Genomic DNA, 23,989 nt, shown 5'->3' with positions numbered 1-23,989 from the left:
TTTAGTTTAACAACATTTTTTCAAGGGTTTTATTTTTCTGATTTAAAAAGTATTACACATGCATTGTAGAAAATTTAGAAAAAAAAGGCACCCCCCAAAATCACCTATAATATTAGCATCAGGAGATAACCACTTCTATATAGTCACATATTCCTTGAGACTTTGTTTTATTATACATACATGTAATTTTAGAAACAAAATGGCAATGATATTATATAGATTATATATACGCTGATTTTGTTTTCACCTAAAAATATGCTCTAAATAATTTCCAAACCAAATCCCAAAGGCTCTTTCTGAACCTTGGTAACTGATTCTAAAATTTATCCTGACGTTTAAATATATAAAAAGAGCCAAGAAAACATTATAAAGGAAGAAAAATGATGTAGGACTTGCCCTACCAGATTATAAAACAGTATAAAAGCACACTAATTAGAAGAGTATTATATTGATAAAATTAGATCAGTGGGATTTGGAATATGATCAAGATGCATTTGAAATCAGTGAATTGTATTAGGAAAACTTGGCCCAGTTGTGGTTAGATTCCTACTCATGTCATACGTAAACATAATTTAAAACTGGCTAAAGATCTAAATTTAAAAATTATACTGGGGCTTCACTGGTGGCGCAGTGGTTAAGAATCCGCCTGCCAATGCAGGGGACATGGGTTCGAGCCCTGGTCCAGCAAGATCCCACATGCCGCGGACCAGCTAAGCCTGTGCGCCACAGCTACTGAGCCTGTGCTATAGAGCCCGCAAGCCACAACTACTGAGCCCGTGTGCCACAACTACTGAGCCCACATGCCTAGAGCCCGTGCTCCGCAACAAGAGAAGCCACCGCAACGAGAAGCCCGGGCACCACAACGAAGAGTAGCCCCTGCTCACCGCAACCAGAGAAAAGCCTGCGCGCAGCAATGAAGACCCAGCGCAGCCAAAAATAAATAAATAAATAAATGAAATAAATTTATATAAAAAATAGAAATGTAAAAACATTCATTCAAAAAGTATTGACTGATTTGCCCATGAAAAGGAAGGCAGTTCTGATACATGCTACAATATGAACCATGAACACATTATCTGGACTGAAAGAAGCCAGTCACAGAAGATCACACTGTATGATTCCATTTTTATGAAATGTCCAGACAAGGCAAATCCAGAGTTAGAAAGCGGATCAGTGGTTGCCCAGGGCTAGGGTGGGACGGGGTGATCAGAGGGAATGATGAAAATGTTAGAAAGCTGATTGTGGTAATGGTCGCACAAGTCTGAGAACATACTAAACCTATTACATTGTACGTTGTAAACGGGTGGATTGTATGATGTGTGAATTATATCTCAAAAAAACTGTAAAAGCATACTGCCTGAGTCCTGCATGCAAAGTGCTGTAAAGGCCACAGAGAGGAATGAATGAGCGCTACGGCCCTCAGCTTGGGTAGAAAGGGGAGTTGGCAGTAGATGTTAGAGGACAGGAGAAAGGGTCACTCCAAACAGACAAACAGTACGAGCTGACCAGGCGCGGAGGAGGAGGAGATGCGCTTGGTTGGTCCCCGAGGTTTGGGTCTCTGCAGAAGCAGCGCCAGGTGTCCCCAGGCCGGCCAGGCGCAGGCACTGCCCCCAGGACCCCCCAGGCCACTCCACGCTCTCAGTGAAGCGAGCACCTCTTTACCAGAACAGCAGAGACAAACTGGCGTAAGTTAAGAGAGCGACAGCAGGTACGGCTAGGAGGCGGGGTTAGAGGAAATACACAGGAGCCCCGGAGGGGTGGAGACCGAGAGCGGGAATGTGATTATGACCCACAGACATCAGGGGCGAAGCAGAGGTGGGAAGGGTGACAGCCCTGGAGGGGGACGCAGAGCCAGAAGTGATGGAAGAAGACCAGGGGACAAAGCAGAGGTCGACGTAAGGCTATGCTTTTTCCAACATCTAATGAATGGTCTGCCTAGGAAAAGGTGTTTAAACACAGACAGGGTCAGAAGAATCAAAAGTTGAGAGAAGGCAGTGTTCCTTCATTGGCGGGAGCCACTCTCCATCCCGCAGGCCTTCCTCTGTCTCCAGGGGTTACGGCTGGTTTGCACTTTATCTGGAAGCAGCATTAAACATGGGCACGGCTGAGCAGGGAGAGACTTCACTGGCACTTGATCCATTATAGGCTAACATTTCCTGTCTTGAAAAGAACTCTCAAAGATCAACCTTTCTTGTGAAACTGGAATTACTTTTTAAATGAGGATTTTTGTTTTGACTTTGAAATGCAAAGCTTTAGTCATCCTGAAGTCCAAGGAGCACCGAATGTGTCGGGAACATGTGGTTAAAACTTCAGGCCACTTAGGAAAGAGAGGCAACGTGAGGAAACCAAACGAGCAGCTTTAGACAGCTGTATTATACAGCACAGGTGGGAAAACAAATCTTGAGATGGATTAGTACCTCGTGATTTTAAAATGTTTCATTAGCATGCACAGCGCGTGTAAAAAAGGAAGTTTCTGCATGGTTTCAGATGTGGCAGGTCCCATGGATGAAGTGGGAAAGGTATATTCCAGCTTCTGAAACTTAATTTATCAGATCTCACTCAAGATATTCCTGTCCCCGCCCCTGCCCCACCCTCAGGTCTGCCTATCCATCCCTCACCACCTCCCCAAAGAAAGGGCTCCTTGGACTTCACACCAGGGAAGAATTTCCCAAAACGCACACACGTGTGCTATTTGGGATTTAATGGAAATGCTGATCACATCTCAGCCACAGTGAATCATATCCTTCGCTGTCCCTCTTCCCTTCCTTGTTAAAGCTACAAATCCAAATTTGGTGGATATAAATATGACTGAGTAATCCAACGAGATCTTCCATATCCTAGTCTCTGCTTTCTAATACTGGCAGGCCAGTTCCACCACTGCAAGTACCACAGTGAAAAATACTGTCTTCTTGCTTACTTTCTTTTTTTTTTTTTCGTGGTACGCGGGCCTCTCACTGTTTTGGCCTCTCCCGTTGTGGAGCACAGGCTCCGGATGCCCAGGCTCAGCGGCCATGGCTCACGGGCCCAGCCGCTCCGCAGCATGTGGGATCTTCCCGGACCGGGGCACAAACCCACGTCCCCTGCATTGGCAGGCGGACTCTCAACCACTGCGTCACCAGGGAAGCCCTTGTTTACTTTCTTAAAAACATTATAATTATACGTAGCATGTAGGTTTACACAATCTCCCTGCTAGATACAGAGATGCAATTTTCCCTGTATGTATTGAAGGCTTTGCATCTAAAGACAAACAACAACAACCCTAAAAACATCTCCAAGTAAATTAATTTCCACTAAACTGCAAAACAAACTTGTTCCCACGAATCCCGCAAGCTCCTTCTGTAATGTAAGCATTAAGTCCCGTACCTCAGCATCTCCGTTTCCTCCATATATAGAATATCTAACACAAAACCTTCCTCAAGTGTCTTGGGCCTCTTTCTACTTAACCTTAAGTGAACTAAGATGCTCTGGAGGAAGGGACTCTTGTAGTAAGAGATGTACAAGTATGTGCCTCCAATAGAGAAAACAGAATACAGGCTCTGCTAAAAGAAACAGGGGCTTGGAAATGTGGGTCAGGATGACCGGAGGGCAGCGTCCTGCACGTGGGCCTGCTGCTGTCGGTGGCAAAGGGCACGGCTCAGGACAGCTCACGGTGCCAGCAGCCACGAGCCTGAGGACCGTTACTACGGCAACGCAGGCCTGACACAGCCTACCTCAAAACGACCCCACGACACTGCTGTTCTTCCTCCTTCTCCAGGCTACCTTGACCACCTCCCACGTCTCTGTTCCGTCAACTAATTCTGTTTCCAACCTCTGCTCTCCCCGATCTTCGACCACAGCCTCAGGGGGCACTCTCATCCAAACTTTCTGAGTCTGCATATCACAGGCGAGACCAATTTTCCTTTCTTTCACCATCAAACATCTAAAAGAACAGTCTACATTTGCTACCTCTGTTTCTCATTTCCCTCCTTAACGTCTCAGAATTTAGTTTTTGCCATTTCACCAAAACTGCTCTCTCCAAAGTTTGCTAAACTAAGACTTCTATGCTGAAAACCACAGGACGTTATTTGGAGAAGTAACACAGCTCTTAAATGGAGGAATACGACATGATGACAGATTGGAAGGCTCAAATTTGTAAAAGTGTTGGTTCTGCCCAAACTACCTATAGATTCAGCGTAATTTAAATCACAACCACGGCAGGTGTGTGTGTGTGTGTGTGTGTGTGTAACTGACACGCTGACTCAGAGTGCGAGAGGAAATGCAGAGCCCAGAACAGCCCGAGCAACCTTGGGGAACGATCATGGAGAAATCTTGCTACAACACAAAGCTCCCGTTATTAACACAGCTTGCGACTGGCACAAGAACAGACACAGAGACCAAAGGAACAGAACAGAGAATCCAGAGGATTAGCCCAATCCTGGGAGTAACCCGAATGTCCATCAACAACTGAATGATCAACTAACTGTGGATATTCACGCAGTGCAGTGTCAGCGGTGAGAATGGATGAACCACACCCACGCACAACGTGCTGCTGAACGGAAGCCAGACAGCAGAGTTCACACTGGGTGATCCTGGGCATATAAAGCTTAGAAACAGGCAAAGCCAGCCTGTGGCGCTGAAGGCAGGCTGCTCCGGGAGGTGCACTTGTGACTGGAAAGCAGCTCTGCCTCTTGTGCCCGGTGCTCGGTCCACGAGCGTGTAAACGCACAGACTTGTACACATACGACTCCTGTAGTATATTCTGTGTAGCTGTCATACCTCAAACCCTAAGACTCCAAACCAAACCGAACCTCAAGGATCCCCTAACAGCACCACCTGTCGGTCGCTGGTCTTCGTCCAACACAAGCCCCCCTGGACACTTGGCCCTGGGGACACCTGCTCTGAACTCTCCCTCCCGGGCTTCCTGGCTCTCCTCTACCTGTCCATTAGTCCATCTGTGCGTTTCTTCCCTGTCCCACGGCTGCTCCTCCCCTTTCTGCTTCCGGCCCGACACGCAGGGGTTCCCTGAGGCCTAAGGAGACTGTCCTCTGTTGCCCTTGGGTCACCCTGTCCATCCTCGCTCCATGCAGTTCAATAATCATAGCGACTAACCTGCTGGACATGGATCCCGGCCGGGTCTGCTCTACGTGCTTTAGTGAACCAGCACATTTCATCTACTTTCTTTGCCAACTTAATTATTTCTTTTCAGGTGGGTTTTGTAAGATGTTTTTATTTAGCAGAGAACTGCACACATATACAAAACAGAACAGTATAATAACCCTCATATGACCTAAATTTAACCATTTTCAAGGTATGTATAATTGTAGCTCCCTTCTTTCTCCCGAGCTTCAGACTAACATTCAAATGCCTGATAAACACTTTTTTGTGAATGTTTCACTTATACATCAAATCATAGTGTTCATACTGTTTAATAAACTGTTCTTTTCACTTAATAATGACTAAAAATAGTTTGTCATGTGATTAAGTATTCTTCTAAAACCCAATTTTTAAATGGGCTGCATTGTAATCCTTTTAATGGATGTATTGTAATTTAACTAATTCCATTATTAGAAATGTAGTTTGTTTTCAGTTTTTCACTACTATAAATATTAATGTGTTGAAATTTTCTGTACATAAATCTTTGCATATCTGTGACTGTTTTCTTAGAATTCCTGGGTCAAAGGGTATACACCTTTTTAAAGTTTCTGACATGTTACAAAACTGTTCAGAACAGTTGTACTAATTTTCAGTCAACAAATAAGGATGACCATTTCCCAGCCTCCCGGTCCACTGGGGTCACACACCCCCCTCAACCTTGCCAATATGACAGGGCTGCTTTCGTTTGCAGTTCTTTATAGTTCTTTTCATTTGTGATGAAGCCAAAAATAGAGGCGAAACATTTAAAAATATATTTATTGGCCATTTCGTCTTCTGTGAAATTCTTGTTAGCGCCTTTTCCAGGCCACGTTTCTTTCAGTTTAGTTTCTTCCTTGCTGATCTCCTGGTCACAACCCTAACACAGGCTCTCATATCTTAGCATCTTTTGCTTATTGCAATAGCTTCACAATCATTTCAACCTTGGTTTGTAGGAGTAATCTTTCTAAAACAGGTTGGATTAGGTTCACTCCTCTTCCAAGATCTTAAGTGATTTCCTACCTACAACAGAGTCCAATCTCTTGGGCATGGCAGCCACCCTCCGGCCCCATCCTACTTTTCCAATTTCATCTCCTGGTATGTCCGTGCCACCCTCTGCCTTTGCTTTCACTCTGATGAGGTTCCCTCACCCTGGGGTGTGGACAATCTTACCTCCTACACCTCCCTCTTCCCCATCTAACTTATTCTTCCTGGTGGAGATCATTCGCCCCTTTTGTCTGTGGAGACATCCCTTTTCAGAGGTGAACACTGCTGAAGTATTCATTTTGTCTCGTTTCAAGAGTTCGCTACATGTTCAATTCCCCAACTCTTCAGCAAGCTCCTCAATGAATTCTTTTTTACATACCATGTCTGCCTAGCAAAACAACCTGCACATAGCAGACAATCGAAAAACAACTGGAGAATGAACTAAAGGAAAAGATGCTAATCCTGGGGGAAAACACCCATAACTTTCCCAAGAGCTTTTTAAGACAAATCTGAAGCATCTCCAAATCAAGACTGTCTGATGGTGCAGGCCTTGTAGCAGGACACATCAACTGTCCATGGTAACACCCACGTTGCTAAAATTCCCAAAAGACAGAATATGGCGCAAGCACAGGATACCAAGGTGGCCTCTGGCAGGAACTTTCTGGCTTTGTCTGCTGAATGTTATGATAATGTATTCTGTTCTTAGTAGCTATTCCAGCCCTCAGAGTAGTAATATGATTTCTAGAGGGACTCCAGCCAAGAATCACAAACGCAACAGCAACCCAATCTGGATGCTCAAAGCAACACACGTGGGAGGGTGTGTAGCAGAAAGGCAGGGGGGGCGTGTCAGCCTCCACCGCTGCCCAGGGAAGACGGCATTTCAGAGAGGATACCTCACAGCCTCACACTCCACAAAGACACGTCATGAAAGGCTGACCGTGAGAGAGACCACTCCAGCCCCCTTCCTGCTTTCCACATCAGGACAGCTGTCAGAGAGCAGAGCTGACAGTGGAAGGATGATCCGGACACAGCCGGGCGGGACGGAGGGGCAGAGGTACAGCGGAGGACGGGCTGACAGGCCTGAAACTGCCCAGAACATCCACCGCCAGCACAAGTCAGGGTTTCAGGGCAGGGGCGGCCTCTCTCCACAGCCGAGTCAAGGCCAAGGGAGAGCGAACAGAAACCCGTGAAAAAGGGAAGGCTTAAAAGAGAGAAAAAGCCTTATTTCAAGGCAAATAGTCCTCTATTCACAGACACATGATGAGGTGAAAGAGGAGGATGGAGGGATGGTTACAAGAAACCTGACTGAACAGATTCAGTCGTGCTTGGTAGTGACTCAGGTTAATTTGTTTCTGCAGCTCGTTTGGTGGTGGGTGGGAAATTACACTCAGTTTTGTTTAATCTGAATCTGAACTTGAAGTTTTTGACAGCTAGGTCCCAGGATGCAGAGGCCATGAGGTCTGAGCTGTAAACGGACATGATGACTGGAGCCTTCCAGAAGTGACGGTCAAGCCGAAGTGGTCCTCTATCCTGGCCAGATCTGGGTTACAGTCCCCAGCCCCAATTAGCAGGCTGCTTAACTACATTTACCCAGGAGATATGAAGACATGAAATACCCCGAGTTTGGATTTTCGAACAACTAGAATAAATTGCAATGTATTTTGTCATAATTATCTGCTGAATAAAACATAAAACTTACATGGTCAGAGGGACCTGACAGGATGGCGGATATTTCATACCCAGGTAGTAAATATTTCATTTACTTTTCTACAGGAATTGGGTCACTTTTTTTGCTCTGTAGAATCCCTCTAGCATTTAGTAACAGGGAAAATGAAAGTTGCCCTTGAAGAATCTGTCCTACGATACTCCCCACAGATTACGATAAACTCCAAGGCCCTCCCTTCCTTGTATTTCAAGTCCAAGCTTGCAGCTTGAATCTCCCAGTTTCCTTCCCAACGTCTCCCCCAACCCCAGCTGCCTACCGTTAAGAGCCTGAAGCAGCTGCCACCCTGCCCCGGACTCCGCAAGATGACCGGATGCGGTGGTGACTGTGAAGTTGCTGCTGGGCCTTCCCCTCCCCCTTCCCTGCCTTGCAATGAACCCCTCTGCCCGGCAGTGTCTGGATTTGTCTTCCTAAAGAAGGAAAGACTGTTGTTGCTTAGGCCAAAAGTAAACAACGTGTCATTGCTCCTCCATGATGAATCTGGAACAAAACGATGCAATAAAAACAAGAGTCCATTCCACCAAGGGGATCCACAGTCAGTTTCACTGATGACAACAGGCCTCTGCACAGCGATTTCCTCAAGATTCAATCTGGTGAAATAAAGGAACTTCCTCCTCTCCTTCCCTCACCTCACGACAGGTAGCAAGGTAGGAGGAAAGCCCCGGCACTAAGGCCTCCCGAAGCATGAAAATCATAAATGACTTCCCAGTAATGCCAAGAGCACGTTAAGCCTGGCACGTAGCGGGTGCTCCCTAAACGGTTACTGAATGAATGCTTGCCATGTGCCTTAGGGGAGCTAGATTTTTCAATGGTTAAAAACTAAACAAAGAGGGGCTTCCCTGGTGGCGCAGTGGTTGAGAGTCCACCTGCTGATGCAGGGGACACGGGTTCGTGCCCCGGTCCGGGAAGATCCCACATGCCGCGGAGCGGCTGGGCCCGTGAGCCATGGCCGCTGAGCCTGCGCGCCCGGAGCCTGTGCTCCGCAACGGGAGAGGCCACAACAGTGAGAGGCCCGCGTACCGCAAAACAAACAAACAAACAACAGACAAAAAAAACCTAAACAAAAATAAAAACAAACCAAGAGCTTCTCTGCTTCCCGGCTATGGCACCGAAAATCCTGCAGTGTGGTACTGGCAACCCCCTAGCCCCGAAGGCAGAGAGGGTTTTTTGTGACTCTGTATTAGTACAAAGCACACAATTTAGTTTCTACACTAACCCCCTCCCCTACAAAATATCAAACAGTGGAACTACCAGACCTAAAAGCAGGCCGATTCCAAAACTGAGAATCAAAAGCCTGGACAGGAGCTAACAGAACCCGCAGGTCAATTCTCTAACCTTAAAGTGAGGCGAGCAAGGCCTAAAGAGGTGACGGTGCAGTTCAGGCTGATGGAGCGTGCACCCCGGGAAACCTGGGGCTCGTCCTTCACGCGCTGCCAGCAAGCGGTCAGGGACCAAACTGCCGTCTCCAGACGCACAAGTGCTCCGGAGAGAAAAAGAGGGTATCTCTCCTGCCTGAGGCAAGTTTTACAAGGAAGCTGGTCTTGCTGGCTAACCACCGGACCGCTTAGAGTCGGCATGTCACTGTGGCTTATCATCTTTTGAAGGTTAGTGTCAGTCACGGTTTTGTGAGAGTCAACAACCTGGAGTCAAGGGACCCAGGTGAACTGGGGTCAGTGGATCTAGGGACCAAAACACAGGCTGCTAACACCTGGATACAGCAGGAGCTGGAACCAGGTACAGACAGTGATGCAACAGTCCAGGTTCAGACACAGTTATCTGTACATAAACCAGCACAAACTTCTGCTTGCTGATAATTCTGTTCTGTACTTGCAGATGTCACTAACATACTGTCTTAATTTCTAACCTACTTAGGTCTAGACACTTCTAAAATGCTGGATGCGCTCCTGCCTGAAGTATTCTTCCCTGGCTGAGATAATCTGAGTTCTTTTTCGTGATATTCAACCTCCCAGGTTACTCTCTTTCCAGAAAGGTTCTGTCTTGATACAGATGTTATACCTTCTCTGAACGAGTTAGGGAAGGGAGTGAACAGAGGAGGAGACAGAAGACATGGCTACAAAAGATAAAAGTGGGAAGAGACACCCCCCGCCCAAACCCAGTAGGAGGTTTACATTGGGCTGATTGGCCTCCTATACATTAAATTTCAAGAATCAAGAGAATGGGGGGGTGGGAAGAGAATGGGGAATCCTCTCTTGTGTAAAAACCTTGCAGAACACCAAAGGAATCTGACGTATCATCCCATTCAAACAACAAGCCAGTTGTGACTATAGGTGATACCACGGTATTGTGTAACTGAAATTTGCTAAGTAGAACTTTAGAAAAGGTAAGTAATGTGAGATGAGAAATGTGTTAGTTAACTTGATGAGGGGAATCCTTTCACAATGTATATGTATAGCAATCATCACATTGTCCACTTTGAACATCTTACAATTTTATCTGTCAGTTGTATCCCAATAAAGCTGAAAAGAGCAAGCCAGGTACCCATGTGGGTGGGGCGTTTAGATGCAGTGCTTCCTGAGGCAGAGACGGACCACTTCCCAGTCCAGACTTGCTGGGACAGCACTGGAGGCTGGAGAAAGTACAGAGGTTTAAATGGGGAAGCAGAATTCCTGCCAGGCAGGATTTTAATTGGTAACACCTCACACCACCTCCTACAAACCTGTTAACTGACGTGAGTAGAGACATTCACTTTAAGAGCCTGTAGTTATCCACACGGGGAAGAATGTCCCTCTCTGTCAAAGGGACCATCAGAGCAGCAGCAGGGTTCTGAGAATCTTGGACACGGCCAGGCCAGGCTGGCCAGGCCAGGCCGGCCAGGCCAGCGTGTTTGGTTTGGTTTCAGAAACGAAACGTGTCAAAGGGAGAGGATTAAAAACAGGAAACAAACCACCCAAACAACTAAGAAATCTAATGCTGAGGCCATCAGGACGATAAGGACAAGGCTTTGCTGCATCTGAGATTTAAGTGCTAAACCAGCACACAGTTAATCCACGCCTATGAATCACTGCGGCTGAGCAGGTCCAGAGAGGGAAGCGGCCTCCACTGCAGTGGCACGTGCTCAGTGCACATTCCATGTCCAGCACGTGGCACCCGATTCTAGGGCCAGCGTGACGGGGAGAGACTGGCAAGGCTCCCTCAGGGAACCATGGATCTTGTTTGATTTTTGCTTTTTTTTAAGTGCCAACCTGACACATTCCCTGGGTGGTGTCTCCCAACTCCCTGGTAAGATGACAAAATGACCTTTTACAAGCTCCTGGCCCAGCAATTCAGAAGGGCCATGGAAGGGGTGCCACTACCGCTTCAGGCTCTGGGGCCGTGTGGGCTGTTCTGAGTGACCCCTGGGTACATGTGACCATCGTCTGGAGGACCATGTATGGTGATGGGGTGGGCACAACGTGAGGATAGGCACCTGTGCTGACGTGGAAAAGGCTGGTGGGGCGGGGCCTGGACGGTTAATTTTGGGTGCTAAAGGGAAGACAATGTGATGTGATTTGAAAGCTCTTGGGGAAAGCTGGGTTTGAAAGAAAAATATTCCCTTGGCCTCCTAAAGCTCAGGACTTCTGCAGTCATGTTTCCTTAGGTGAGGAAGGGTGAGAGGAGAAACCCAGGGACCTTCCAGTCTCATCTGGCTCAGCGGATGCTCAAGGCTCAGCACACGGGGAGCACAGTCCCCTGGAAAGCGTGGGCGAAGCCACGGTGCTGCAGGGCCCGAGCGGCCTCCCACAGTGTGGTTTCCATGCAGCGGGAATGGCCGCGGTGAGAAGGGAAGTGCACAGCACTCCCAGGAAGCTTCTCCCAGCCCCTGCAGGGGGGGCGGTCCCCGAGCTTCGCGAAGCGGCAGCTGGAGAGGGAGGCGGGCTCAACCTTCAGCAGCGGCCCGGTGAGCAAGGATGCTCTGCGCGGGCAAGAGGAGACGGGGGTGACAGGGTGGCGCACGGACCGCCCCGGGCACATGGCCCGGCGGCCCCTGCGTGCGGCTCTCCGGCTACCCCGCGGCCCGTGTCACCAGACAGGACAGAGCTCAGGAGCCAACCGCGCGGGGAGCAGGCCGGGGCTGGCAAAGCCACAGCCCCGAGGGAGGCTAAAGAAATCTCCGGACAGGCATTTTAATGACCTCCTATTCACTTTCCTCCCCGAAGAAAGTCCCAGTACTTGGTCAGCACACGGGGCCTGGGACAGACAGGCGTCCATGCCTCCACCCACGCGGCCTGAGCCCGACGGCGACGCCCGGCAGCCCTTTAACGCGGCCACCGAGAACACGCCTGTCTCGGGGGCGTCCTCTGGCAGGTGGAGGGGGTTTTCTCCCCCGGGGACTACAGGGGGATGTAGTGGGGACAGGTCTGGGACGGAGGGAAACGTCCAGGCCCCATCTGACCCCTCGGCTTCATCTTCCCGGGCAAGTCCTGTCGTGTCCACCTCAGCTCCCTCACATGCAAAGAGCCAGGGGCAGGGGATGAGGCTGAGTAAACGCAGCTGCTCCTGACGGAACAACACGGGACCCAGCTGAGCTCCCGAGACTGGAGGGTCGGAAGGGTCTCCTCTCCCGGCTCCTTGTCCGGCTCTCATCACAGGACGCTCCAGAAAACTCGATACCCTGTCTTTTCGGTGATACCGTCTTTTCAGTGACTCCCTGCCTTCCCACAAGGTGCATCCTGACGCCCATCTGTGCCAAACTTAATCTTATGAATAAATATCTGTGGACTCAAATTTAGGCTAAACACTTGCAGAGGGCTGCTGTGGACTTCAGCTGTGCGACAGGCCGACATCAGCGAACCCTAAGGACGATGATGCTTTATCACCAGGCCTGGGTCACAGTGGAGACTAAGCTGGTTTTTAACGTGGCACGTTGTTTCCGTCTGAACTCTCCTCTTCCCAGCCACTCACCGTTCCTGTCATCCTAGTGTTCAGGAGCCTCGGGCAGGCTAACGTGGGAGACACCGTGCTGCGCTTCCTAGAAACGCCTGCACTTAAAAAGGTACGAACCTCGGAGAGATGCTTGATTCAAAGGAATAAACTGAACCAGTGACCGTCAGGCAGGGGCTCCATCAAATACCCCACCCCCTACCTTAAGCTGACACCATAGCCTGCTTTTCTGTTAAGACGGCAGTAAGATCTTAGCATTTAAGTTTGGCTGAGAGTTTCTATTAGAAAACATTTTTTTTTTTTTAGTTTGATAACATTAAAACCACTATTTATCTTTAAAAAGAACCCCATGAAAAATCCCGTCCATCAAAACCTGATTTTTAGGGTGACTTCAATTTACGGCAAAATCTGTTATCTTCAGTGTTAAAATTACAGGCTCCCTTTCACCAGGAGCTCACGCTAGGTGGGGCATTTTCTCTTGTGCCAAAGTGGTCTTTAAAAAGAGGTAGACAAATCAGTAAGATAGCATTTATACGGTGCAGAAGAATGCCACTATCTTATCTCCAGAAAATTCCTGATTTCATTCATTCACTAAGCAAGCATCTGCTTCATACTTTATGCCTTTGTGTCTATTACACAGCTTTTAAAGAAAGGTCCAGTTTCTAAGTTGTGTCACAGGGCACTCTGGACTGACATCACCAGCAGGCCCTGCATCCCCACCTCCCCCCACCCAAGGGAGGATTCTGTAATTAGTGGATGTGAGCAAGACTCTCCAGCACCCCCTCCCTCTTAATAGGCGGGCCTCGTGATTTATGTGGAGGGCCGTCTCCAGAGCTTGCTTGGAAGTTGGTTGTTTGAAACGCTGAAATAATTACTTAAGTGGTAGTTAGGGCCCCAGGAGGCCCCATGGGCTACTGGCCATAATGTTATGGGCTGAGTCATGTCCCCTCCCCCAACTCACATGTTGAAGCTCTAACCCCCAAACCTTAGAATGCGACTGTATTTGGAGAAGTGATTTAAAGTGGTTAAATTCAGATAAGGCTGTTAGGGTGGGTCCCACTCCAATCTAACTGGTGTCCTTGTGAAAAAGAGGAAACTTGGACACCTACAGAGACACCGGGGATGTACCTGCATGGAAGAAGGCCGACGTGAGGACACAGTAAGAAGGCGGCTGTCTGCAAGCCAAGGAGAGAGGCCTCGGGAGAAACCAACCCTGCTGACACCTTGATCTTGGACTTCTACCTTCTACCTTCTGTTGTTTAAGTTACCCAGTCTGTGGTACTTTGTTATGGCGGCCTTACAAGCTAATACAGTATCGTTGGTGAGCAGTGTCACCTAACCATCACAAAACCTAACCATCACTCGTAACATTTTATATATTGGAAGATGCCTTCTGCGTCCCAACTCCTGCATCAGAAACACATCTTCACTTGCCCCAGTGGCAAGTGAGTGTGGCCTGGTCCCATCTTTCCCACTTAGCACTGGAAGGGGTTCAGGGAGAAAAACCTCACTGCTCCAGCGGCCCTGATGTTCCTACAAGAGGTGCAGGAGAGTCGCTTAGAGGCTCAGCGAGTACCAGGGACAAGTCAGAACAGCAGCAAGTGGGGACTGGGTCGCTGGGAAGAGGGGACACCTGGAGGGAGGTTGTGGCAGTATGTCCCCCACTCTCTGGGGAAGCAGCGCTTTAGGTCAGGGGGCACAGGGAGTCTAGGGGGGAACAGCAGCACTGTCTGTAAACTGGGAGAGGGGTGTGGTCCAACACCTTTTCCTTTTTTGAAATTCACACAGGTCTCCCCTAAGAATTCTGCTGTACATACATATGGCCAGCGTGACAATGAAGCTTGGCATCGTGCAGGTGCACTGGGGCAGAGATGTGGCTGGGACCATGCTGGACACTGCCCACTAGACGTTTAAGTGACTTCTGTTTCTAGACTGTCCCACCAAACCTTTGGTAAAGAATTAAATAGTGGTTTGAGGAAAGCTAAGGACAATTTATTTCAAAGCCCTGACTAGATGGGAAAACTGCCGTTTCCAAGGTTTCTCTGCTCCACGGGCTTTGAGGAGGCAGTCCCTGCCCCGGGCCAGTTTCTGGACGTTCGCAAGGGTAAATTTCCCTGCATTATCTCTGTAAGTCAATGTGCTGGACTGTAGGAGTTGTCAAGACTCATGAAAACTCCAAGATGGTAACTAACTGCTCCTGCAGGATCTCCGGGGAATCACAAGCGCTGACCTCCTCCTTCCGTGGGAATACTCTCAACACAAAGGAAAAACACAGGGCAGCTAAAAAATATTAAGATCTCTATAAATACAGAGCTTCATAATTAAAAAATGTTCCATATTCCTATTTCAGAGCCCTAAAGGGTCCAGTGCAAGATCAAGCTAATGGAAACAAAATTAAAGGTTCCTGCCCTCTTTGCTGTGAAGCTGAGGGCACAGGACACCTGAATTCACAGTAGGTGTTTCACGTTCATTTTTATTTAGTCTCGGCCAGCTGGGGGCAGGCCCTGGTGACGAGGATCAGGATGGGGAGGGAGAGACTGTGGACAAGAGAGAAACAGCAGAATCCCCTTCTCTGAGATAAGTTAAGGGAGGAGATGGTCTGGAGGGATCTTTTGTATCAAAAAAGCTCTGGTCTAGCTGAGTCTCGTAATACAGTATTCTCTCTCTCCACAAACAAGATGACGTAGCACGTTTAGCACAAAGCCTTTAAGTTTGCTCCTATTTAGGTGTATCCTTTCATGTGTCCACCATTCAGCTGCCCTCAGGTCAGGAGTGACTTGCAAAGAAGGATTAGTATCTGTGTCATTTCAACTGTGTGAGCGAGTTCCTCACCTCCTCTACGTTCAAATCCTCACTTCCTCTTCCTCCCCACAACCTTGTTTTAGGGGGTTTTACCAGAAGTCAGGCAACAGGCTCAGGGTCTCAGGGCCCAAGCCAGCAGCTGGCCAGGCCCTGTCCTCTCTCGTGGGGTCTCCCAGCGCTTCTACCTCCTTTTTTTTTTTTTTCCTTTTTAGAACAATCTCTTCTCTGCCAGATTTTCAACATCCAGCTGGCAAGATACTCTGCTCTTTGCATGAAAAGGTTAATGGAAGCTGTCAGAAGGAGGGGAGAGTGCCAGACTGTGAGAGCAGAGGGGAGAGAAAGAGTGAGGCTGCCCCACAGGGTTTTCTCATAAACGTGAGACAGACAGACACACACACACACACACACACTCCATCCCCAAGCCCAGTCAGGCACAGACCCCACCTGTCCTCAGGGCCTGCAGCTCTTGCTGCTGGATCACTGGTCACCTCGCTCAGCCCCTCATGCTCCGCCGCTCTTGGTCTTTTTGGACAAGAGTTCAATGTCGGAGCCGAGGAAACAAGTGCAAACATCGCAAAGAGAAGAAAACCAGATCAGAAACATGCAGGCTGGGAACCAGGACAGAGTTTGCTGCCCATAAAGAACCCATTCTTCTCTCTCTCGTTTTCTCTCCCCGTTGCCCCCAAAAGCTCCCATGTCCACGTGGCCCACTTGCGGGCTACGACGATCTGTGCAGATGCATTCACGAGAGAAGAGTGTCACGTCGTGACTGACGACCCACGAGCCCCCAGAATGAGGGCCCAGTGCCAGCCCGGCATCAACCATCCCAGACTCACCGCCCTGAAGAGAGAGGGGCAAGCCAAGCAGCCACTGATCAAAATCGAGAAAACAAATGGAAGAAGGGCTCCGAGGAGACGACGACGTCCGAGCCAAGTTGTGCAACAATACTTCCCTGAAGGTCAAAACTGGACTGGGTGCTGGGAAAGGGGCTGGAGTCCACAGCCGTGACCCACGGAGCGAGCTGGCCAGTGAGGGCTCATTCCAGCGTCGTCGGCCGTCAGGGGGCTGGCATTCGTGGTGGAAAAAGGACGTGTGCTCCAGGGAGAAATTCTACTTTCAGCTTTTCAGCAGAATCTGCCTATCAGTCGAACTGCTTCAAAAAGTTCGAGAGGAGACTGGAAATGGGGTGTGACTTTTCTGCTTTTGTTTTGAATTAAACTATCATTGACATACAGCAAGATGCACAGATCTCTGTACATCAGAGTGTACAATTTGATGAATTCTGATCAATATATATGCCCACATGACCGTCTCACCAACCAAAACACAGAACATTTCCATCGTCCCAGAAAGATTCCCAGGACCCCTTTCAGTCAATTCCCACAGGCGTCCAGCATTCTAGTTTCTATCACCACAGATGAGCTCTCCCTGTTCTGGAAATGCCATAAAAAGGGAATCAGACATTAATCAGATATTCTTTTGCACCTGGCGTCTTTTGCTTAACAGTGTTTTTGAGATTCATTCATAAAGTTGCTTGTATTAGTAGTTCGTTCCTTTTGGTTGCTGAGTAGTACTCCATTATATGATATATGGTAATTTAAAAAAATCTCTTCTGTTAATGAACATTTGGGTTGTTTCCAGTTTGGTGCTTTTACGAATAAAGCTGCTCTGAACAATTTTGTACACATCTTTTTGTGGACGTGTTTTCATTTTTCTTGAGTAAACAAGGAGGAGTGGGATTGTTGGGTTATAGGACAGGTGTGTATCTAATTTAACAAGAAACTGCCTAAGAGCTTTTCAAAGCCTTGGACCATCCTCACCACTGCACATAGAGTTCCAGCTACTCCACACCCTCGTGGACATTTGGTGAATGTGTAAAATTCACATTTGGTCAATTTTAGCCATTTTCTTGGAATTGCCCTATCTCACTGTGGCTTTCGTTTATGTGAGCACTGTTTTCGTGTGCTTGGTTTGTGTATTTTCTCTTGTGAACTGTCTGGTTCAAGTCTTCTGCTCATTTTAAAATTATGTTGTTTTGTCTTTTTGTTTCTGATTTTAAAAATATCTTCTCAATAGAAGTCCTTTGTTCAATATATACATTGTGAATATTTCCTCCCAGTTTTCTGATGAACAAAAGTTTAAAGTTTTGATAAAGTACAATTTTTCATTTTTTCCTCTCATGTTTAGTGTTTTATGTCTCTGTGCTTGCTGAATTGGGGGAAGTTTCAGCAACATATGTGCCATTTGGCTAATACCTAGAATTAAGACATAACGTTCATTTATCCCACTACAGGTGACATTACCTTCAGTCATTTGGGTTTAGATGGTGTCTGCCAAGTTTTTCCAATGTACATCAACTAAAAGGATTTTGTGCTAATTAACTGAAATAACTTTTTGTGTGCGTGTGTGAAGAGACACTTTTAGACTACGCAAATATCTTGTTCCTCAACCAACTTTCACCCACTGGTTTTCACGTTCATTGATGATTCCAGTTCAGATCAGTTATTACTGTGATGGTTGCCAAGTGGTGATTCTCTAACTCCGCCACTCTTTCTCCATGTATTAGCTGGCATTCTACTACAGGGCATGGCCCCTGCCCCACCATGTGTTTGCTTACTGATTTCTCTACACTAGTACAGACTCACAGATTCCTGTTCTACTCAGTGGGCTGTAATTTGTTACTATTATTAATTTTGCTACTCAAATTCCTGAAGATTTTGCTATTGGGAGACCCCATGTCCTTCCTCTTCTTCTTTTTTTAAAAATAAATTTATTTATTTTGGCTGTGTTGGGTCTTTATTGCTGTGTGTGGACTTTCTCTAATTGCGGTGAGCGGGGCCTAATCTTCATTGCGGCGCAGGGGCTTCTCATTGCGGTGGCTTCTCTTGTTGTGGAGCATGGACTCTAGGCACGTGGGCTTCAGTAGTTGTGGCATGCAGGCTCAGCAGTTGTGGTGCACAGGCTTAGTTGCTCCGTGGCATGTGGGATCTTCCTGGACCAGCGCTCGAACCCATGTCCCCTGCACTGGCAGGCGGATTCTTAACCACTGCACCACCAGGAAAGTCCCCCCCACCATGTCCTTCTGACATATCCCCGCCACTCTTGGAACACTCTGTTACTTTCTGGTATAAGATGCTCTGGATTTATGTTGTACTTTGCCACACACAGTCCTAGGCTGAGCCATGTCTCCAAGGAGCCCTGGTTCCTTTTGGTGAAAAAAGGCATCTATAAACCAAGAGCTGGGAGCTAGGTGAGCTCCTTGTTACTGGTGTGTCACTGCTTCTAGGTGCTTCAGCAGATAAAACTAGGAAATACACACATGTATCCATGTAGATGAGCACACAAATGTACACACAGAGAAAGCTAAGTCTATTATCTGTCAAAAACCCTGAGTCCATATGGACACCTCCAACAGCAACTGAATGCCACCGGACTTGCCTTCACCCTTCTGTATTTGTTACTTCCTCCTCCTGGAGTAACAAGCCTGCTCCCATGAGCTTCAGTATACTTACTCATTTGTTCAGTCTCCTTGTATGTAGCCAGTCTCCCAACCATCTGCACCATCATCTTGGTCCTTGCCTCCAAATGCCACCATGCCAGCTGAATCCTCAGCCCTGGCCCTGCCAAAAATGCTGGCCATGTGGCCCAAATCCTTGATCCCAGCCTGCCAAACACACCCGAATTTTTGGTCCCACCAAATATATAGGCCAGTGTCAGTGCCAGATTTATGGAAACACTAACAAGGTTTCCTGCCCAGGAGTTGGCAAGAGGGCCTGGCAAAGAAAACAAGACACCTTCTGTAGAAAGTGTGTGGTGTGGGAAACGTGGACCTGGAATTTCAATTATGAGCTGTGATTCTGGAAGATAACAGACAGTGGTCAAATATGGGGCTGTCCTAGAATCAACAGAGAAGATGTTTAAATCTAAAACTGAACCTAATGAAACCTTTTTCTTCATTCTAGCCACTTTGTACCACTATAGCATTCTACTTTGACACAACCTCAATCTACTTTTTCAAAGAAAGTTTCTCTAGGGCTCCAGAGCCATACTTAAAATGGTATGAGACTTACATTTATCTGAAAAATTTCAGCAACATCTTTTCTTCCAATAGCAAGTGACTAGAAGGCTCAGGTTCAGTAAACACTAATGAACAGAGAGATAGCCTGAGTAGTATGATGTCATTTATTTCAAATTTATATCACGTTGAACAATACTGCACATTGTTCGTGTAAACAAATATGTATATTAAAAAGGTAAAAACGTGGACTGTAAAAATGCGAACCAGTTCATGACATTGGTTGCCACCGCAGATGAAAAAGGAAAAATGCAACTGGGTACAAAAAAGACTTTAACTATATTTTGCATTAACAGGTGAGAGCAGCCTGCACTGGGAGAGGACAAGAGTGTGAAGGGGGAGCCCTGTGGTGTAGGCATGAAGGAGCTACTGAATCCAGGAAAAATCAGCATTCAAGACTTTGCACTAAATGTACAATTCACCACTGGAAAATTTAAAGCCTGTGGAGCGATGAAAGTAATTCAAACCCAGCTCAATTACTGACTTGACTCAGTTCCCAAATGCTAATGGTCTGATAGAAGAAGAGGAATTGCCTATTTCCAGACATAAATGTTATTAATCTCAGTTTCTACTCTTCTTTTACATATAATATTTACCGCTTAATAAAAAATAATGAGACACAAAAACAGCAAATGAACTTAAAGACATATTGATAGAAATTATCCAAACAGATAACAGGAATCTCCAAACGTAACATGAAAAAAATCCCCAAAAGAAACAAACAAAAGCCCCCAGACATCGAAGAGATGTGGAACGATATCAGATGGTCTAACAAATACATAATTGTAGATACAGAAAGGGGAGAGAAAGGGACGAAAGACATATCTGAAGAGATAAGAGCCAAGAATCTTCCAAAATTAATGAAAGACAACAAAACATAAGCCCAAGGGACACAGATTTCAAAAAGGATTTTAGCACAGACAGGAAATATAATGTAAAATACAAATAGGCACATTATTTTCAAATGGTTGAAAACAAAAGGTTAAAAAAAAAATCTTGAAAGCAGTCAGAGAAAAAAGAAACATGAGAGGGTGGGGGGGATCCCGCACACATAAATACAGCAGACTTTTCAATAGAAACTATGGAAGCCAGAAGAAAATGGAACAGCATCTTTAAAATATTAAAAAAACAGGAAGTCAATCTAGAATTCTATACCCAGAGAAGAATATCTTTCAAAAACAAGGTATTAGCTTGCATGGGCTGCCATAAGAAAGTACCACAGACTGGGTGGCTTAACAACAGAAATTTATTTCTCACAGTTCTGGAGGCTAGATGTCCAAGAGCAAGGTGTTGGCAGGGTTGTTTTTTTTTAAGGCCTCTCCTTATCTTACAGATGGTTGCGTTCTTGCTGTGTCCTCACGTTTTTTTTTTTTTTTCCTCTGTGAGCACACAGCCCTGGTGTCTCTGTATGTCCCAATCTCCTCTTTTTACAGGGACACCAATCAGATTGGATTAAGGCCCACCTATCAGCATCTTCTTAATTACCTTTAAAGGCTCGATCTCCAAATATAGTCACATTCTTGGAGTCAGGGATTCAATATATAAACTTTGCAGGGGACACAATTCAGCCCGTAACATCCTGCCTTCTGTACCCCCCAAACTCATGTTCTTCCCACACACAAAACACATTCACCCCCATCCCAACAGCCCAAGAGTCTTAACCCACTGCAGCATCAACTCTAAATCCCAAATCTCACGTAAATATCATCTAAATCAAGTGTGGGTGAGACTTAAAAAACATGATTCATCCTGAGGCAAAATTTAAATGTGGACCTGCTGAAACCAGACAAGTTATCTGCTCTAAAATACAATGGTGGGATGGGCATAGGCTGTCCCATTCCAAAAGGGAGACCCTGGAAAGAAGAGAAAGGGATCATGGGTCCCAAACAAGTCCAAAACCTAGCAGGTCAAATTCCATTAGATTTTTTAAAAATTTATTTATTTATTTATTTGGCTGCGTCGGGTCTTCATTGCGGCAGGTGGGGGATCTTTTGCTGCATCACTCGTTGTGGCTCGCGGGCTTCTCTCTACTTGTGGTGTGCAGGTTTTCTCTTCTCTAGTTGTAGTGCGCAGGCTCCAGAGAGCGTGGGCTCTGCAGTTTGTGGCACACGGGCTCTCTCGTTGAGGTGCGCAAGCTCAGTAGTTGTGGCGCGCGGGCTTAGTTGCCCTGCAACATGTGGGATCTTAGCTCCCTGACCAGGGATCGAACCCACGTCCCCTGCATTGGAAGGCATATTCTTTACCACTGGACCACCAGGGAAGTCCCTCATCAGATTTTAAGGCTTGAGAATAAGGCTCTTTGGCTGGAAGCTGTCCTCCAGGCCCACTGGGGTGGCAGCTCCAGCCCTCTGGCCCTGGGTGGCAGCCTGGCCTATTGAAATCAAGGAGGAAGAGACAGCCTTGCCCCCTAGACCTGTGTCCTCTAGGCTGGTGAATATATGTTGTCAACAAGAAACTCACTGTAGATATAAAGACGTCGACAGCTTAAAGGCAAATATATGAGAAAAGGTTTATCGTGCACTCACAATTCTAAAGAAAGCTGGAATGATTACATTAATGTTAGACAAAGCAGACTTCAGAGCATGGAGTATTACCAGCTTTGAAAAGAGATAGTACATCATGATAAAAGAGTCAAGTCATCAAGAAGATATAACAATCCTTAATGTGTATGCACTCAATAACAGAGCTTCAAGATACATAGAGCAAAAACCGATAAGGTAAGAAAAATAAACAAACCCATAAATTTAGGTGGTAAGATAGCCAGCCTCTAAGAGGGCAAAGGAAACAAAACAATTCTGGGAAATCTTCAGATGTAAAGTAATATTTCTGTAGGCCAGGCAGTTGCAGATAATAGGGTCATAACTCAGGATGGAGTCTGAGTGGTTCTTCTGACATCAATAGTCAGATTATCCAAAGCTACTGAAGGGCACTGAGGAAACTGTCTTGGGTCACCAAACAAACACTCAGCAAGGTATATACTAATAAGCATTCTTTACATGTACAGTACTGTGCCAGGCACTTTAGAAATATAAGACATGGTTCTGGCAGTGAAGAAACTCATCTAGTTAGGGAATAAGAATCATAACTATGAAATACAAAGTAATAAACTATGCAGAACTCACTAAAATTCACTCACTCATCTGAGTTAGTAAGCAAGTACCAAGTACCTGACGTGGTGCGAATTTTAAGATGAAAATGATACGGTTCATGTCCTCAGCTGACAGAAAGCCTAGACTAATGGGAAGACAGATATGAAAACTAGTAAGTACGAGTGCCACAGGTCCTACAGAAGCCCTAAGGAGGGAGCGGCACATTGGGCCTGGGGTTTCAGGAAAGAACTCATAAAAGAAATGATGTTTGAGCTGAGTTTAAAAACTCAGATTCCTATTTAGATATTCCCCAGGGAGACAAGGCAGGAAAGGGCAGAGCAGGCAGAGGGACCATTATGAGCAAAAGGACACAAATGTGAAAACTGTTAAGTCAATTAACAGTTTAAAAGGCTGTCAGTTGTTGTATGCTTCAGGGATAGGGTGAGAAGAGATGTGCATTTAAGAATCAGGCCAAATGAAAGATGTGCATTTAAGAATCAGGCCAAATGAAAGTTGCCTGACTTCTGCTTTGATAAGAAGTATGGACGGTATCCTGCCTGCCTTTCTCCTTCACTTTCTCTCATTCCTTCAACAAACCTTTACTGAGCAGATACTATGTGCTAGGCACTATTCTTCGTACAGACAACAGTGTTGAAAAAGACAGACAAGGCTTTTGTCCTGTCCTCATGGGGGTGTGTGACCAAGGGGAGCATGGCGGCAGTGAAATGCATGGGACATACAGAGTTGAGTAACACAAATGTCAGGTGCAGAAGGCTCTATATCCCCAAAGAAAACACACACACAAAATAAACCAACATGCATATTTAGTGGTGATCTCTATCTAATGTTTCTTGGGCTTCAAAAACTAAAGTCAAACCTTGCTCACAATAGGCAAGTCATTTTGTATTATCACAGGTCATCTTTCTCGACAGCCTGCACCACTCCCTTAAAATCTTACTTGGAGAGAGGGGACAGAAAATGGGTTGGTTTCTCCACCAAACTCTAACTGCTCTGGAGAAGCTGATGGAAGGTGTGGTTAGTTGCTGTGCCCCTTTACAGATGACCCTGGTCACCTGCTCCCCAGGTTTTCCAGGGATGCTGCTGAAGATAACAGTTTCATACACCTCATGCAACAACTTCAGTAACTGAAGCAGGTTATCAGCCAAGGGGAAACGTGACAATATTAACATGATTCACGTATGTGAGCAAAAGTGTTTGGATGATAACATGTGGGATGGCATGCCTTCTACTGAACTCCTGGTTTTTCACTCAAAACTTTCTAAAAAACTCTTAGCTTGAGATTTTCTACCTTGGCCTCACCCT

General features: G+C 46.5%; 1 protein-coding gene across 6 annotated transcripts in view; it reads right to left on the bottom strand.

Moving 5' to 3' along the window:
• Window positions 1-23,989, bottom strand: part of ERC1 (ELKS/RAB6-interacting/CAST family member 1) — a 388,985-nt gene that overhangs the window by 6,425 nt on the left and 358,571 nt on the right. The window contains exon 19 of one of the 6 annotated variants that reach the window (XM_082635268.1): window positions 21,559-21,795. The exons of the other annotated variants lie outside the window; for them this stretch is intronic. Coding sequence (XP_082491394.1) covers window positions 21,736-21,795 — 60 coding nt within the window. The 3' untranslated portion in view covers window positions 21,559-21,735. Of the gene's footprint in view, window positions 1-21,558; window positions 21,796-23,989 lie in introns of those variants that run through there. 6 annotated transcript variants of the gene reach the window in all.

This window comes from Mesoplodon mirus (assembly GCF_964341445.2).
Source record: "Mesoplodon mirus genome assembly, chromosome: 11".
Lineage (NCBI taxonomy): Eukaryota > Metazoa > Chordata > Mammalia > Artiodactyla > Ziphiidae > Mesoplodon > Mesoplodon mirus.
The sequence above is the reverse complement of the archived record's forward strand: the minus strand, read 5'-3'. Positions and strand labels throughout refer to the sequence as shown.